At 42.0% G+C, this 15,653-nt stretch overlaps 1 protein-coding gene across 1 annotated transcript in view; it reads left to right on the top strand.

Moving 5' to 3' along the window:
* The window catches only part of MAP3K15 (mitogen-activated protein kinase kinase kinase 15), a 144,233-nt gene extending 131,078 nt beyond the window's left edge, over positions 1-13,155 (top strand). The window contains exons 21-29 of the mRNA XM_066599836.1: positions 166-346; positions 2,904-3,078; positions 4,205-4,390; positions 4,555-4,660; positions 7,728-7,935; positions 9,190-9,299; positions 9,404-9,507; positions 9,593-9,669; positions 12,230-13,155. Of these exons, the coding sequence (XP_066455933.1) occupies positions 166-346; positions 2,904-3,078; positions 4,205-4,390; positions 4,555-4,660; positions 7,728-7,935; positions 9,190-9,299; positions 9,404-9,507; positions 9,593-9,669; positions 12,230-12,308 (1,226 nt within the window). The 3' untranslated portion in view covers positions 12,309-13,155. The remainder of the gene's footprint in view (positions 1-165; positions 347-2,903; positions 3,079-4,204; positions 4,391-4,554; positions 4,661-7,727; positions 7,936-9,189; positions 9,300-9,403; positions 9,508-9,592; positions 9,670-12,229) is intronic.
* The last annotated feature ends 2,498 nt before the right edge of the window (positions 13,156-15,653 follow it).

Here is a 15,653-nt window from a genome sequence, read left to right as displayed (position 1 = left end):
ACAAAATAGCCTGGTCCATAAGGGGTTAAATTAAGTTTAATAAACCCTGTATTTGTTTATTATCATAAGTTTAAATCTGCATGTTTTCACTTTTATTTAAAAAAAAAAAAAAAGAAGAAACAAAAAAGTGTGATTTGATGATAAGGCCCGTGTTTATGGTTGCAGATTACAATCGCAGTCCATCTCTGCCTCTGCCAGTGCCCGGGGAGCTGGCTGGGAGCAGTAGCAGTGAGCATGGATCAGTATCACCTGACTCCGATGCAAAGCATGAACTGTTCTTCGAAAGGGTTAAGAGATCCGATTTGGAAAGTCCTTCCAATAAAGCTCCTATTGCCAATTTATTAAGGTAAGTGCACTATGAGGTTTTTGTTCAGCTTGGTATATGCAGCTTCTCGTACTGCGAATGTCTGTAACGCGTTGTCTTTTTATTGTAGACTAGTAGAATTACCCCGCTTCACATGGGTCTATTTCGTGCAACAGTTTTGTTTTTTGTGTGTGTCGTTAAAAACTTTGCCACTGATATGAAGCCAACCTAATAAAATACAGTTTGTTTACAGTGAGTTAAGAAAAATAGCAGGGTTGTTATGCGCAGAAATGTGACCTCTCGAAGAGTTTTTAATCAAACCAATTGTCTATTTAGTGGACAACACCATTTCAATAGAACTCCTGGTACTAAAATAATAAAGTGTATTACACTTACCCCTCTATGCCTCCGGTATCTAATACTGCAGCCCCGCTGGGGTCCCAATGATTGCTGTGACAGAGGTTGTCACAGGAAGTCTGGGAACCGCTGCAGCCAATGATCGGCTGAATGTCACTGCTCGCTCTCCTGGCATTGTGGTACTCGCATCCTGAGCACCATGATGCCGGAGTTCAGAAATGTGACGCTGCAGTGGTCACCTGAGCTGTTTTGACAGATGATACCACAGGAAATCACCGGGACCACTGTCAGGGTAATTCTAAGTACAGCACCAATCAGGCCCACCCCACTTGCCCCGCTGCCGGCGGAAGAAGAAAACACTACACACATGGAGGTCTGGTATAATTCCTCACACGGGGACATGGCTGCGCTTCGCGCTTTATTACAGATTACATGAGATCTTATACCCTTTGTCTCATCACCAGCAAGGGGTGATGGGCTCATAACCATATATGGGAAGTCTGGATTTCCGGCCTGAGACAGTGAAAACAGTCGTTATCTTGATATGGCGCCTCTGGCTTATGTACAGAAAATCACGTATTCAATTAACTCCAGTGCAAAGAATCACCCACTCAATTCTAAGAAAGCGGCCAAGCATGCATTCTCCATATATGGGAAGTCCGGATTTCCGGCCTGAGACAGTGAAAATTATGTACATAGTGGAACATCTTGATATGGCACTTCTGGGAAAACGGCCAAGTACACGTGGCCTTCGTCTGGTTCTTCTTTGTACATTTTAAGATACATTTTGTCTTCGCCTGGCAAGGCCTTTGGCATATCTGGTATAAGGCGACGTATTAAGTTTTTTCATAGAGTTAGTACAAATGAGAATAAAGTTAGTATACATAAAAAGAAAGGCACATAACTATACCTATGTAAATGTATATATTCCAGTGTTTTCCTTTCTACCTACAAGGGTATATATATATATATATATATATAATATATCCTTCTCACCACAGCGGAGCTGCAGAGCTGGATACCAGCAACTGCAGAGGGGCAAGTGCAGTACAATTTATTATTTTAATACAGGCAGTCCAATTAAAATGAAGTTGTCCAGTAATTAGACAACGCCTTAAATAAATCTTATTTGTACAGTGGCAACTTATTCCGCAGCCCTTTCAAGTAATTTATTAATTACCCCCCCACCAAACTGGGTACTCATTTTACCCACCTCAGAAGGATGGAAGGCTGAGTCAACCGTGAGCCGGCTACCTGAACTATACGGGGATTGAATTCATAACCTTCAGGTCATGAGCGAGGGGGAACAGGGGGGAGCTCTTTTTCCCCCCCCCCCCTCCCCTCTGCAACCCCCTGCTCACCCCCGGCGCCACCTGAATCTTTTCACCATAGTCGTCAGGTACTCAAAAATAGCGATGCTCGATTGCGAAATCGCCCTTAACAAGTACGTTCGCTCATCTCTAATCCTAACCCATTAAAAATTGTTATTGCCCTAACACAATAAAATCCATTGTAAAGCCATTAAAAGTGTGAATACGCCGAGGCACAGAAAGTCATCATAAAGTGTTAACTCTGTTTCTGACAGTTTATCAGGATCTGACACATACAGAGTTTAACATAAATCTGGATGATGTTTGTCCCTTTTTACTATTCAGTTCTTGTAGAGCGTTCTTCATGAATTCTGGCTTCTTAACTCTAGAACTAAACATCCTAGAGGACAGTTGTAGAAGAATAATAGGGCTCACTCACATGAGCGCATTTTCTCTGCGTAGTCCGCAGTGCTGAAACCCAATAGACTTGCATTTGGAGTATTTAAAGATGCATTTTTGAAAAATAATAGCAGCATGCCGTATTTTGGACTCTATTAAGGACCAAAATTGGCCATGCAAGTCTATTGGAGCATTAAAAATACACATTGTATATGCATGCTACCTGCGTACTTACGGCTTATTTATGCAAGATGGCAGGAGAAATCCTTTGGCCCTTCTTGCATCTTTTTTTGTGTGCATAATGTATTTGCGCAAAAAAAGCGCAATAATGGCTAAAATACGCAGTAAATATGAACACTGTGTGTTTCACAGATCGAAACTGTTAGTGCCCATGTAAGGCATTACAAACTATCTGCTATGGCGATATTGATTGTGTACAAATGTACTTATTACAATTTAACCATATTTGACTGGAGATTACAAAGCACATCGTCCAGTTCCTTCTAAGGCCATGCATAAACTCCTTATCACAGTGTGCCAGATGAGGGCTCCGTATCAGAAGACAGAAGTACCCCCCCTTCTCCTGATGAGAGAGATTCTGGTCTGTTTCTTCTCCGAAAGGATAGTGAACGTCGTGCAATACTCTACAAAATCCTCAAGGAAGAACAGAATAAAGTCTCCTCAAATTTGCAAGAATGCCTTATGCAGGTACAATAATATGTTCTTATGCAGGTACAATAATATGTCTTTATACATTTGTCCTGCAAGGAATGGGGAGAAATGAAAGGGAAAGAAGTAAGACTAACCTATTGGTGTTTATTTGCCTTCCTCTGGATTAAAATGGGGGGGAATGGGATGTGATAGACCGAACTGGATGGACATATGTCTCTTTTCGGCCTTACATACTAGGTTACTAAAAGACTACTGAATGCACGAGGGGACAATGAGAGATTTGCTAAAGATTGTAGATTAGAAAATTATTGAATGGGAAAGGGGGTTAGTATAAGGCTGAGGCGCAGGTACTCCTTCCACATTTCAAAAAAAAAATTTTTCGCCCCCTCTGCCTTACTTTACCCTCTTTTTCTAGACACTCACGTTTTTCCTATTTAGCTTGGCTTCCCAAAAATTCATTCTTGCAATTTTCTTTTTAGACAACCCTTTCCTACTTGATGTCCATTCCCTTTAGACCACTTACATCTCAGTATTTACTGCCACATTAGGTACAGATTGCTCTCTGCCTCAAACACGTACTTGCAAAGTTGTGCGAGTGTATGGTGAGCTAAAGTGGATCAGGATAATGGCAAGAACGAAGTACGAGTTAAGAAGGAGACCATGATGGAGACATGGCTGTGGGGGAGATGTTCTAGGATAGGGTAAACGATATAGTGAAGAGGATGCTGCTGCTATAGAAGAACATGGAGGAGATTGGGATGATGGGAGAGGGATAGAATCTATATAGCATGGTATAAAATGGTAAGGAAAGGAGGGATGACTGGAGAGTTGTAAAAGCAGCTGGCCTGTAAAAGAAAGAGCAGAGTAAAGTGAAATTTAAATTTTAAGATTTGAGAAATTGATGGCATGACTACATAACTGTATATAATACGTCTATGACTAAATACCCATTATATTGTATCCTAGCATACATATACAGTACATTGTACATGGAGCTTAGACACCAGAGAAACAGTTTTCATGGTATGTTTAAATACAGGTGGAACAAAATGAATTGAACCATATTAATTTGGAAGTTAATGTACAAAAAATACAAGTAACCTGTTAGCTGCTTTGTACTATATCTGGAAGCGGAACTATAATGCAACACCTTATTCTGTAGAGTTCAGAAGACGTGCAGCTTTCAGTGACTCACATCAAACAAATTATCAATATCCTGAGGGACTTTATTCGCTCCCCGGAGCACCGAGTGATGGCTTCCACCATATCCAAGCTCAAAGTGGATCTGGACTTTGACAGCACATCTATAAATCAAATCCAGCTAGTCCTGTTTGGCTTCCAGGATGCGGTGAGTAGTCAACATCTAGAGTTCTGTCATCATGGTGTTGCAGATGTTGTAAAGCTGCCTCAGTCCCTTCACTGTTTAGTGGGGATTTACTCATCTTTTTTGTGAATTTTTTTTGTGCTCTGGAGTTTTTCATGGGTTCTTCTGTCGGTGAAATATCTTCTCAGGTGAATAAAGTCTTGAGGAACCACCTAATCCGGCCTCATTGGATGTTCGCTATGGATAATATTATCCGCCGTGCGGTGCAGGCAGCGGTCACCATCCTTATTCCTGGTAAGTGGAGGGCATGCTTTGGTACTGTGGGTAATACAAAGTATTCTGTGTATGTCCTTCCAAGTATCTTCAGTTCTGTTCACCCTTCTTTACAGATATTCTAATTCTAATTATAATCATTTTTGCAGTATGTTTTATCAGCCTATTCTGTATATTTTTCATAGAAAACTCCTATTTAGCTATGTGAAGACTGAAAAACAGTCAACAGCATGTCCAGCTAACTTCACGGAGGGACTCCACATGCAAAGTCACATGAATCCGAAATTCACAGATCCAAAATTGTCAAAAGAAATTCTCATGACAGCATATCGGGTGCCAAATAAAAGCAGAACTTCTATTTCACTTCACATGTGACGTTTTGATCTCATAGGTCTTTGTCAAGCATAAGATCAAGCAGTGTGTGTGTGTGTGTGTGTGTGTTTATGTTATATATATATATATATATACATATATAATATAATTTGCTGATATACCCGGCTTCGCCCGAGTTAATTTGGTACTGGTATTTATCTGGTGTTCACACGGAAAATCTTATGAAGTCGTTGTTACTTTAGAGATACCAGAAAATTATATGTTCACCATTTTGTATGGTTCTTTGCGTTACCCAGGAAACACCACGGGAGGTAACCATGCGATGTTTCTTTTATATAAAATGACATCAGGAAGTGAGAGAATTAGATTACGTACATAAAATTTGGACACTAATTCTTTTGCGCTTAGAATTGAATAATCGAGTTGGGACCCATTAGCTTTTCATATTTATGACATAATCAATGCTCGTGCCAAATTTCATGTTTCTGTGACATTAGGAAGTTGGAGAATTAGATTCCGTATGTAAACTTCGGACGCTAATTCTTTTGCGCTATAATTGAATAATCTAGTTGGGACCCATTAACTTTTCCTACTTTGGGCATAATCAATGCTTGCGCCAAATTTCATGTTTCAATGAGATCGGGAAGTTGGAGAATTAGTGCACATATTGGTTGATTATTCGATTGGTGTAATTAGAGATGGTGTATATATATGATGCTTGATAAAGACCTATGAGACTGAAATGTCGTGTGTGAAAGAGGAATAAAGGTTTGTTTTTATCTGGCACCTGATATGCTGTCACAAGGATACCTTTTTGTACGGAGAAATCTGTTTTCAGCTAGCTAACTGCATAGCTGAAGAGGGGCTCCGGCGGTGCCTGCACTATTACCTCTAGTGCAGGCACAGCAGCTCTTATAGCACAGTATAATAATAAAATGATTGGCTTATATATATTTCCCCCTAGCGTCCTCTTCCAACATCCTTTTTTATGTATTGCTCCAGCTTCCACCCTCCAAGGCTGTGAGAGAAAGAAGCCGTCCTGTGGTAGACTGTTCTCCTCCTCACGGTACATCTATTCCCTGCTGTATTATATGCACTGTTAGGCCTCATGTCCACGGGGAAAATAATAATTAAAATCCGCAGCGGATCACCCGCGCGCGGATCCGCGCCCCATAGGAATGCATTGACCACCCGCGGGTAGCTAAATACCCGCGGATGGTCAATAAATGTGAATTAGAAAAATCATGGAGCATGAAAAAAAATGGACATGCTCCATTTAGGTGCGGATCACGCTCCGGATGGCCCCATTGATCTCTATGGGGTGCGGGAAATCCGCTGCGGGTGTTAAATGCCATTTATTTGGGTGCGTGAAATCTGCATGCGGATTACAAGTTTGGCTTCTTTTTCAGTGGCCTTGCATTTTTTTTCACGCGCAGATGCAAAAATGCCATCCGCGTGCATACACGCGTGAAAAAAAACGCATCCGCGTGTCATCCGCATGCAATAAAATACTATTTTAAGCTCATCCGCACTGCATCCGCGGCCCAAATCCGCGTTACAAATCCGGAGCAGATTTGATTTTCCCCGTGGACATGAGGCCTTAGGGTTTCAGTACATCGCATTGTGACTTACATTACATTATGTACAGTATGTCAAAACCCAGATGCACTGAATCCCTGGTGAGGATTGAGCACACTGTGAGAAGGACAGTACTGCTTTCTCTTCACAGAGCTCGGGTACGAATGTCAGGAGAGCAAACTAGGGGGGAAAATGTATAATAAAACGCATGGTAGTAATTTTATAGTACTGTGCTATGAAGCTGTTCTGCCTGCACTAATGGTAACAGTGGCGGCACAGCTGGAGCCCCTTTTTCAGCTATGCAGTTAGCTGAAGGTGGATTTCTTAGTACATTTTTTACTTAGCTGCATAGCTGAAAAGGGGTTTCTATGAAAAATATAGACTGTAAGCTGATAAAATGTATTGCAAAAATGCTTTTAATCACCTATTCTCTATGTTTTTGTAAAAAAAATAAAGCACGGTTACCCTTTAAAGGGGGTGCGCTCTGTAGTTCTGCGTCTCCTTCTAAGTGTTGCATGAACATCGGCACTCCTAGCTGCGGCCACGATAGCCGGGTAGTTTATTGTGAATTACTACTTTATTGTCTAGAATAATTTGGATTAACTGTTTTCTATAGAAATCTGTTAGTTTTAGCTGTCATTTTGCAAGTAAAGGTTAGAAAATGTAAGGAAAGGCGTTACAGGCCGCTTAGGACAATGTCAGAGGTTTTCTTTTGGCATCTTTTTCTATATGTATCCATCAGAGTGCTTTGTATATCCCCCCTTTATTCTAGTATGACATTTCTTCCATGTGTGAATTCCATCTTTGGTTCGCAGTATTTGGTGAACAAAGAGGTACCAAACCTTAAGGCCACTTTACACACAAATGCCCAACAGCCGCCTCACCAACTATCACTGCTGTTGTGTCACGCAAAGAAGAGGTGTAGCGGCCGGGGATCTTTTCTGGTCACCTTCATTCACTAGAAACAGTGAATAGATGAACGACTGCGTGTTTACATTAGCCAATAGTTGCTTGGTTTTTAGGTGCGCTAAAAACCAAACGACTCGGGCAAGTAGGTGATTTGTTGCTCGGTCAATGGCTGTGTATATTGGATAACTAGTGCCTGAATTCACATTCCAGCGATAATTTGGGCAATACATGCCCCTTCTAAGCTTTTCTCTTTTCTTGTTCTGCATAGAGCTTAGAACACACTTGGGGCCTGCATCAGAGAGTGAAGGAGTGGAAAAAGAAGTGGAAGATGAAGACTACCAACCAGTTCAGAAGACCAGTTCAGAAGAGGCTGTCCTCACATCTGGAGTCAGCACGCTTAGCTCGGTGGTCTCACACGAGACACAGGGTCATCAGCTAAACCTACAGCTTGGGAAGCTGAAACAAGAGACCAACAGGTAGCATGACCAAAGCCTTGCCAAAGAGTAAAGTCTGGTTTATCGCTCAAAAGATCTTTTGAGTGACTTTTGAGCGATAATCATTGTGTGCCTTAAGCGCAGGGTGATCGCTCAAACGTTGAGTGATCACTTTGCGCTCTGAGGGGGGGATGCAGAAGACAAGTGGGGCCGCTTGTCTTCTGCATCTAGCTGTTCTCTGCTTCGAGCGCCCGGCTGTTATACAGCCGAGCGCTCCGAGTGGGGGTGCATAACACAGCTGGACCGCTCTGTTCTTCATACCAAGCTTGTCATCAGGGAGCAGGATACAGCTGAAACAATAGTATCAGCTGTATCCCCTGTGAATTCCTGATAAGGCTGATCGTTCAATTTCAGCATGCTGAAAGAGAACGATCAACGATTCCCTAACGAAAGCTGCTCGATGTCAGTGCAGTTAGACACAACGATTATCGCTCAAAAGACGGCTTTGAGCGATTTTTGAGCGAAAATCGTTGCGTCTAAATCGGCTTTAACAGAAATCAAAGTTCCCAACCATTGTGTTTCGTTTGTTTTTGTTTTTTTTTCTTCTTAAGACTATGACATACATTGCAGTCTAGCCATTGACTTGACATGTTAAACAGTCACTACAGTGTCATGGAAGAAGCACACACACAGATAAGGACAAGAGGGAACACTGTAGAGGGCACTGTATTTTTTGCGAAAACCAACTCTACTTGGGATAGGTCATCAATATCTGATCATTAGAGTTGGACTACCAGAACTCCTGCCGATCAGATGTTTGCTTAGGCAGGTGTTATGGTTACATGGCCTTTCTGTTGCTCATTCCCATTGAAGACAAATAGATTTGGTTGTTTTACAATGTACAGCACTGTGGCTTGTACATAATGAACGGGTCACCGTGTTCAACCAAGCACTGCGGCCCTGCCAAATAGCTAATTAATGGAGATGCCATGGGTTGGACTCCCACCAATCTGATATTGAGGATAGATCATCAATATTTAAGTCCCGGAACACCTCCTTAATTGCAATGTCGTGCAAAAATAGACCATTGGCCTCATAAAACGAACTGTTCTTAGAGAGGGACAGTTATCATAAAGGCGATGTGCTGAGCTTGGCTTTTCTAGAATTGACTTGGTGTTGAGGGTTTACATCAAGATTGTACATCACAGCTGCAATAACATATATGGCACTTTATTGTCATATGGACAATTTTTGCTTAGTGGCCTCATTCTATTCTTTGCTATATTTTGGCATTAGATTATTGGAAGATCTCGTTCAAAAGGAAAAAGAATACCAGTTTCTTCTAAAACAATGCCTGGAACAAAGAAGCCATGACTTGCATCTCCTTCAGATCAAATCTAGCACGGGTAACCATTCCTACCCCAAGTTAGATAGTGCATTCCTTGGTTTCTAGCCATGGAGCACAGTTAATACAGATTATACTGTAGTTGTATTTCTTTTTGCTTTTTAGATCTTCCGAGGTCGGCATCATACGTGTCTATTGGCATTAATAGAGACCAAGAGCTGGTGGACTGGCTGAGACAGCAGGGCGCTGCTGAGGAGGTTGTGGAGCAGGTAATGCTTAGAACTCATCATAGATCATTGTGTTGCCCTTTTTCATGTTGTCTGATTTATTTTATATTTATTATTAACTTCCCAGTTTGTTGAAGAAGATTATACCCTTTATGATGTTCTGCAAGATGTCACCAAAGAAGACCTGAAAAACCTAAAACTCAGGTATGAAACTGTAATGGGTAGGAAGGTGGACTGTGGGCTTCATATGATGTTTGGATTGAATTTCCTTGTGGCTAAATGTATTTCACTCCTTAGTAACGGCCAGGTCATGTTTTTACTGAACTCACTGATGGGCTTTAAACCTGAACACCTACATCTTAAGTATGGATTGGCTGACTACTGACAGCCGAGCTTCTGCTCTAACCACAGATCCTGGTAGTTTAACCCTCTGCATGCCACAATCAGTAGCAACTGCTGCATGTAAGCAGATGACTGGGGAGAGGGCTCCTTCTGTCATCCATCAGCACCCTGTACTGTAATTGCAAGGTACGAATGGGTTCCCATGGCAGGCAGAAGCTTGACAAAGGCCTCCATGTCTGCCATGTACCTCAGCCAATTAGACCCTGCCTCATGCAGAGGCTGGTGTCTTAGGCATAGTAAAATGTACTACATAAGTAATGCAGTGTACCATCCTACTGATCGCATCTTCAAGTCCCCTTCAGGGACTAAAAAATAGCGTCAAAAAGAGATCAAGAGTTTCATTTTGAAAAAAAAAATCCACTTAAAAAAAGCCACACTTTTTTTCTTACAAAAACCCTTTTTAAATGGAAAGAATACCAAAAGAAATTTTGAAAAAGCAACACATAATAGTTATCGGTTTTGTAACGACTGACAATGACAATATTTTATTTATCGTGCATGCCGTATCGTTAATGCTGTAAAAATAACTTTAAAAGCTAACGCCAGAATTGCTATTTTTCTTTTGTTCGCAAATAACACAATAAAAAGCAATTAAAAATAAACATGTACCTCAAACTAGTACCAATAAAAACTATAACTATTTCTGCAATTAAAAGTGCCCCAGAATGGTGCCATTAAAAAATACAACTTGTCCGGAAAAAAAAAACCCTCATATGACTGTCAACGAGTGGCTCTTGCAATGTGATTAGGAGAATTGCTTGGTCCGTAAGGCAAAAAATAAAGCTAGTTAATGTACAACGATCTGCTTTTTTAGTGGCATGCTACACAGGCTTTACGGCAATGTGGAGGGGTGAGCCAGAGTAAAGGATTCCTGTGTATTGTTTACATATGCTAAAGACACCATATAGAAACATTTTATCCAAACTGGATACCTCACTAAATGGTCAAGATGTCTGCTGGTTGGGTTTGAGAATATGACAAGTGTCTTTTTTTTGTAGCCCTCTATTCCTTTCCGCCACTCTTATACACTGAATGATCACTGCATTAGGAACAGTTGGTGCCATCTTGGGCATCACGTGGTACCGCATTACTGATCACAAGACACAATCTGCTCTCAAATAATGTGCTGACCCCTCCTTTGAGCAGCAGAAGGTAACATTTGGCAGCCATGTGTAAATGTGGTGACTTTGACCGCGGGCACATTGCTGGTGCCCAGAGGTGTAGGGCCAGTTTTTCTGAAACAGTTGCACTTCTGAACCATAGTATCAAGAGTGAACCAAGACTGGTTAAACCATGCACAGACATCTGACAGAGGATTAAACTGTACAATGCCATGTGGTGCTGATCCTAGAGCTGAGCACCAGGGGGCACGTCTCGTATCTCAGCAATGATGTGCTATAGGGAACCAACTGACCAAGCAGTACAACAGCAGGGAAGTGAGACAAATTTCCACAATGACTATGCAGTGTACCTTTCTTTGACTCTGGTTCAATAGCCCAAGATTGACAAGGGGACCATTCATCATCGCCAGCAACATGTCACATAGGCCCAGGTAAGATGTCAATGGACCTTACACACATGGCAGAAGATAACATCTGGAGTGACGAGTTGCATTTCCTGTTGAACTAGACTGGCAGCTGGGTCCACATCTGGCTTAAATAGCATGACGTTGTATTATTGGGGTTCAACAGGCCAGTGGTGGCCCTCTAGGGGAGTGTTTTCCTGGCATGACCTAGGACCTTTGGTCATCGTAGTAGAATCCTTGAATGGTGAATGCTACAATATCCTGTTGGCTGACCATCTGCACCTATATCTTCAGGAAGACTTCCCCGTCCACTGAGCTATCTTTCAGCAGGACAAGGCTTTGTGTCATCAAGCTTGAATAACTAAGCAGTGGTTGGAGCAATCGGACCATGAATTCCCCAAACTCACCGGACTGTAACCCATTGAACATGATTGAGATCTGCTCTCATTAACTGCAATATGTGCACCAACTACCAGAGTTGCTGCACCGCACATGGGTGAGGCGAGTATGGAGGATGTTCACCAACTTGTGGAATCTGTTCTCCAATGTCTGAAAGCCATGATTGTCCAAAAAGTGGGCCATCCTGTTTATTGAGTAGCTGTTCCTAATGCAGTGATCATTAAGTGTTCAAACTGGGGATAAAATTTCTCATGAGAAAGAAAACCCATACTATATAACTGATGAGCGTTTCCCATACTTTTTTGATTTCCATTTTGTTTGAGGGCTTTGGGGTGATGGTAATAGAGTGCATTATTCTTGAGGCCTTTGGGGTGATGGTAATTGTGTAGTATTCTATAGTATGCTATGAAAAAACAGATGCCTTTCTCTGTATTTCAGGGGTGGACCTCTCTGCAGGATCTGGAAGGCAATCTCCAAACATCGGAAGCCTAAGAAAATCCTTGGTGTGGATAATTAAGTGTATAAATGTCTGATGTGTAGAATACAGAATGTAAAGTGTAACATATAGGACAAACATTCCAACCTTTAAATTATTTATCTTTTGTACATGGCTGTATAGGTATTACCTCCTAGGTGTATGTCATTTCTTATATGTAGAGGTTTTATCACTGTTGTACTGTAACTAGTCTGCAGAGCTGGGTATTTCTTTAAGAGCCTGATCATCGCTAAATCAGATCTACTGCAGTAATGTAGCAAGCAAGGTGTATCAAGGGTCAATTTAAAGGTACACTAAACCTAATGTAACAGCACAGGTAATAAGAGCTGCTAATGTTTATAGATAAGAGATATTATTTTAGATGAATAATTCTGTGAGATGCTATAGAGATCATGGAAGAACGATGTCATTGAAGAACGATGGACTGGATGCAAGCGCACAACAAATGTGTAGAAGCTGGACTCTAAATTTCATGCCTCTATAAATCACTGAATGACTCGCTGAGTTCATGACTAGAGCAGAACGTTACGGATACAGATGATCAATGGCGCATTCTGCTGTTCCCGCATCATGGTGACAGATATTTAGCAGTCCAAGTCAATAATCAGCATTAATACTGTGTGCTGATTATGTCAGTGCTGCTGTAAACCTTGGTTGATCCTGATCAGTGTCTGAGACTGCTGTAAGGCTTCCTTCACACAGGAGTCTGTTTTAGATACTCATTTTAAGTGGCAGTGACTACATTGTTCACTATTAGAGATGAGCGAGTGTACTCGGTAAGGACAGATACTCGAGCAAGTATCGTCCTTACCGAGTACCTGCCTGCTCGCCCGCAAAGATTTGGGTGCTGGCGGGGGTGAGTGCTGTGTTGCGGGGGGGAGCGAGAGATCCTGCACCCCGCCGGCACCCGAATCTTTGCGAGCAGGCAGGTACTTGGTAAGGACGATACTCGCTCGAGTATCTGTCCTTACCGAGTACGCTCGCTCATCTCTATTCACTATGTTTTAATGGACCCGTACAGGTACTTGTTCATATGGGATGGCCCCTTTCACAGATGTGTCTAGGGTTTTGGGGGTATAGATGGTCTTTGTACAAAACAGAACCACACTTGCATGGCTACTGGAGAGCACTACCCTGAACCACTCTAACACACATTAGTGTATAGTGTGACTTTGTCATTGCTATAACTTTTATATACAGTTCATCACTTTTTATGCTTACAAGAAGGGTATAGTGCTTACATGTCAAATGAGTCTGTCATTTTGAGAAATCGAGTCTCCAGGCAGATTCCTTCCCAAGTTTAACTCTGCCTTTACACGGGGCAACGTTTTATCAACCAACGACTATTTAAGTGATCTGAAGGAAAACGATGAGTGAACTATCCCTTGTCATCCGGTTGCTAGCTGTGTTTACATGGGACGGCTGCTGTTTGCATTCGCTCATTGATTGTTTCGCCAATAGTCATCCTGTGTAAAGGTATCTTAAAGGGTAACTTCACCTTCTACAAACATTTGATCTATTAGAGACCCAGGTCAAAAGTTTCCAAAAGTGGAGGTGCCGATGCGAAGACCCCTGCTGATCACTGAAATGAAGGGGCTGCAGCACACACTTGAGCATTATGCCCCTTTAGCTGTTTTCGCTGCTTGTCAGCTCCTCTTGGCAATTGACTAGATGCACTGAGCTGCCAAGAATAGCAGACAAGCAACAACGACAGCTGAAAGGCTCACAGTGCTCAGATGAGCACTGCAGCCCCTTTGTTTGAGCGATCATTGGGGTTCTCCGCAGCGGGACCCCCACTGATTACAACTTTCGACATGTCGCTCTGATATGTCAGGTTTGTGTAAAAAGAAAAAAAATGCAATTATTATTTAAGACACTAGCTATTAGGATGGACTAGGTCTTGTTGTGCCACTCACATTATGCCTTCTAGATGCAATTGCTCTATGCAATGGCCATTGTTGTTCCAAAGCTGACTTTACAGTGAAGGTTAGTATCGGCCAAAATAAGACCCAACTAATTAATTTGTATGTTGCTGATTCATACGAACTGTCAACGTGTCAAACTAAGTTGGCAGATCAAGAGAATAGTAAAAAATAAATAAATAAATAAATTGCACAAACCCACTCTGTTTTACAAAGTAGCAAAAGTGCAGCCGTAATACATTGGCTGAAGTGACATGTAGATTGCATGATCAATGAGAGATGAAAAAAAAAAACAATCAACCAAAATAGTCAAAATTGGCCATTTAAGATGTTCGCGTGTGGAGCTAGTTTGAGATTAAAAATTAAAATCCAACTGGTGAGGAAAAGACCTGGTGACGGGAGACGTATGTTTTGTTTTGCTGCTTCACACATCCAACGAGGTTTTGGGTGGGAGTCAGTCTGCTGGATCGGGGTCCTTTCTTCATTGCAGTCTGTATTGGGGGGGGGTCTAGCCATGACCCAATGTAATTTGAATATAGTTAGTCCCCAGATGAAGCAGTAATGTGCTCTTGGTTTACATGTGATTTTACTGACACTTTGACATCTCTTTTGTTTAAATAAAATGTGGCCTGTAGATGTCACCGCGAGTGGAAACATGATTCCTCATTCACATACGGCTTTATTACAAAGGGGGAAAGTACCACAAACTGTCTGTGATTGTAAGGGTGTACTCACATGTGGTAGATTTGCTGCGACTGTCCCATTAGTCTTGCAAAAATTCACGTACTTGCAGCCAAAGAACCCTACTTAGATCAGTGAAACCAATTTTCAGCCACAGAAACCCATGTAACAAGTCAGATGCAGGTGAATGTACCCTACGTTTGTGTCGTTAATAGGGTGCACTTACACGCAGCGTTAATACTGTGATTCGTTTATTTTTGTCTTATTCTTGGACAATAATAGTACATGTCCATGTATGGTGTCCCGCACATCGAACCGCACACGGACGTGATGGCCATGTGCTGTCCAATACGTGCACATGGACTATAAAACAGTTGTGCCTGAGAAACTCCAGTCCAACTTTTTATCAGTCCGTGAGCATGTAGCCTTAGTACAGAAAACACGAGCGCTCGTGTAATAGCACTCTATTGCTGGGTGGCACCTATGAGCGCAGGAGTCGCCCGACAATTAGCGTTAACAAGCTGTAACAGTGCTAATTGCCAGGCACCACAATTGTCCAGAAAATGCTAGTGCTAACACTGGTGTAATAGCACCCTTAGGCTTTATTCCCACGAGCGTATATTGGCCGCCTGATATGCACTATGATCTGCGAGTTAAAACTGGTGAACGGGCGCACAAATCTAACGTTTGTGCACCCGTTCAGATGTCATGGGCCCCCGCACATAAGCGCAAAGGCCACAATGCTGTCACCCCTTCCCACTTA

This window comes from Eleutherodactylus coqui, chromosome 4, assembly GCF_035609145.1.
Source record: "Eleutherodactylus coqui strain aEleCoq1 chromosome 4, aEleCoq1.hap1, whole genome shotgun sequence".
Lineage (NCBI taxonomy): Eukaryota > Metazoa > Chordata > Amphibia > Anura > Eleutherodactylidae > Eleutherodactylus > Eleutherodactylus coqui.
The sequence above is the reverse complement of the archived record's forward strand: the minus strand, read 5'-3'. Positions and strand labels throughout refer to the sequence as shown.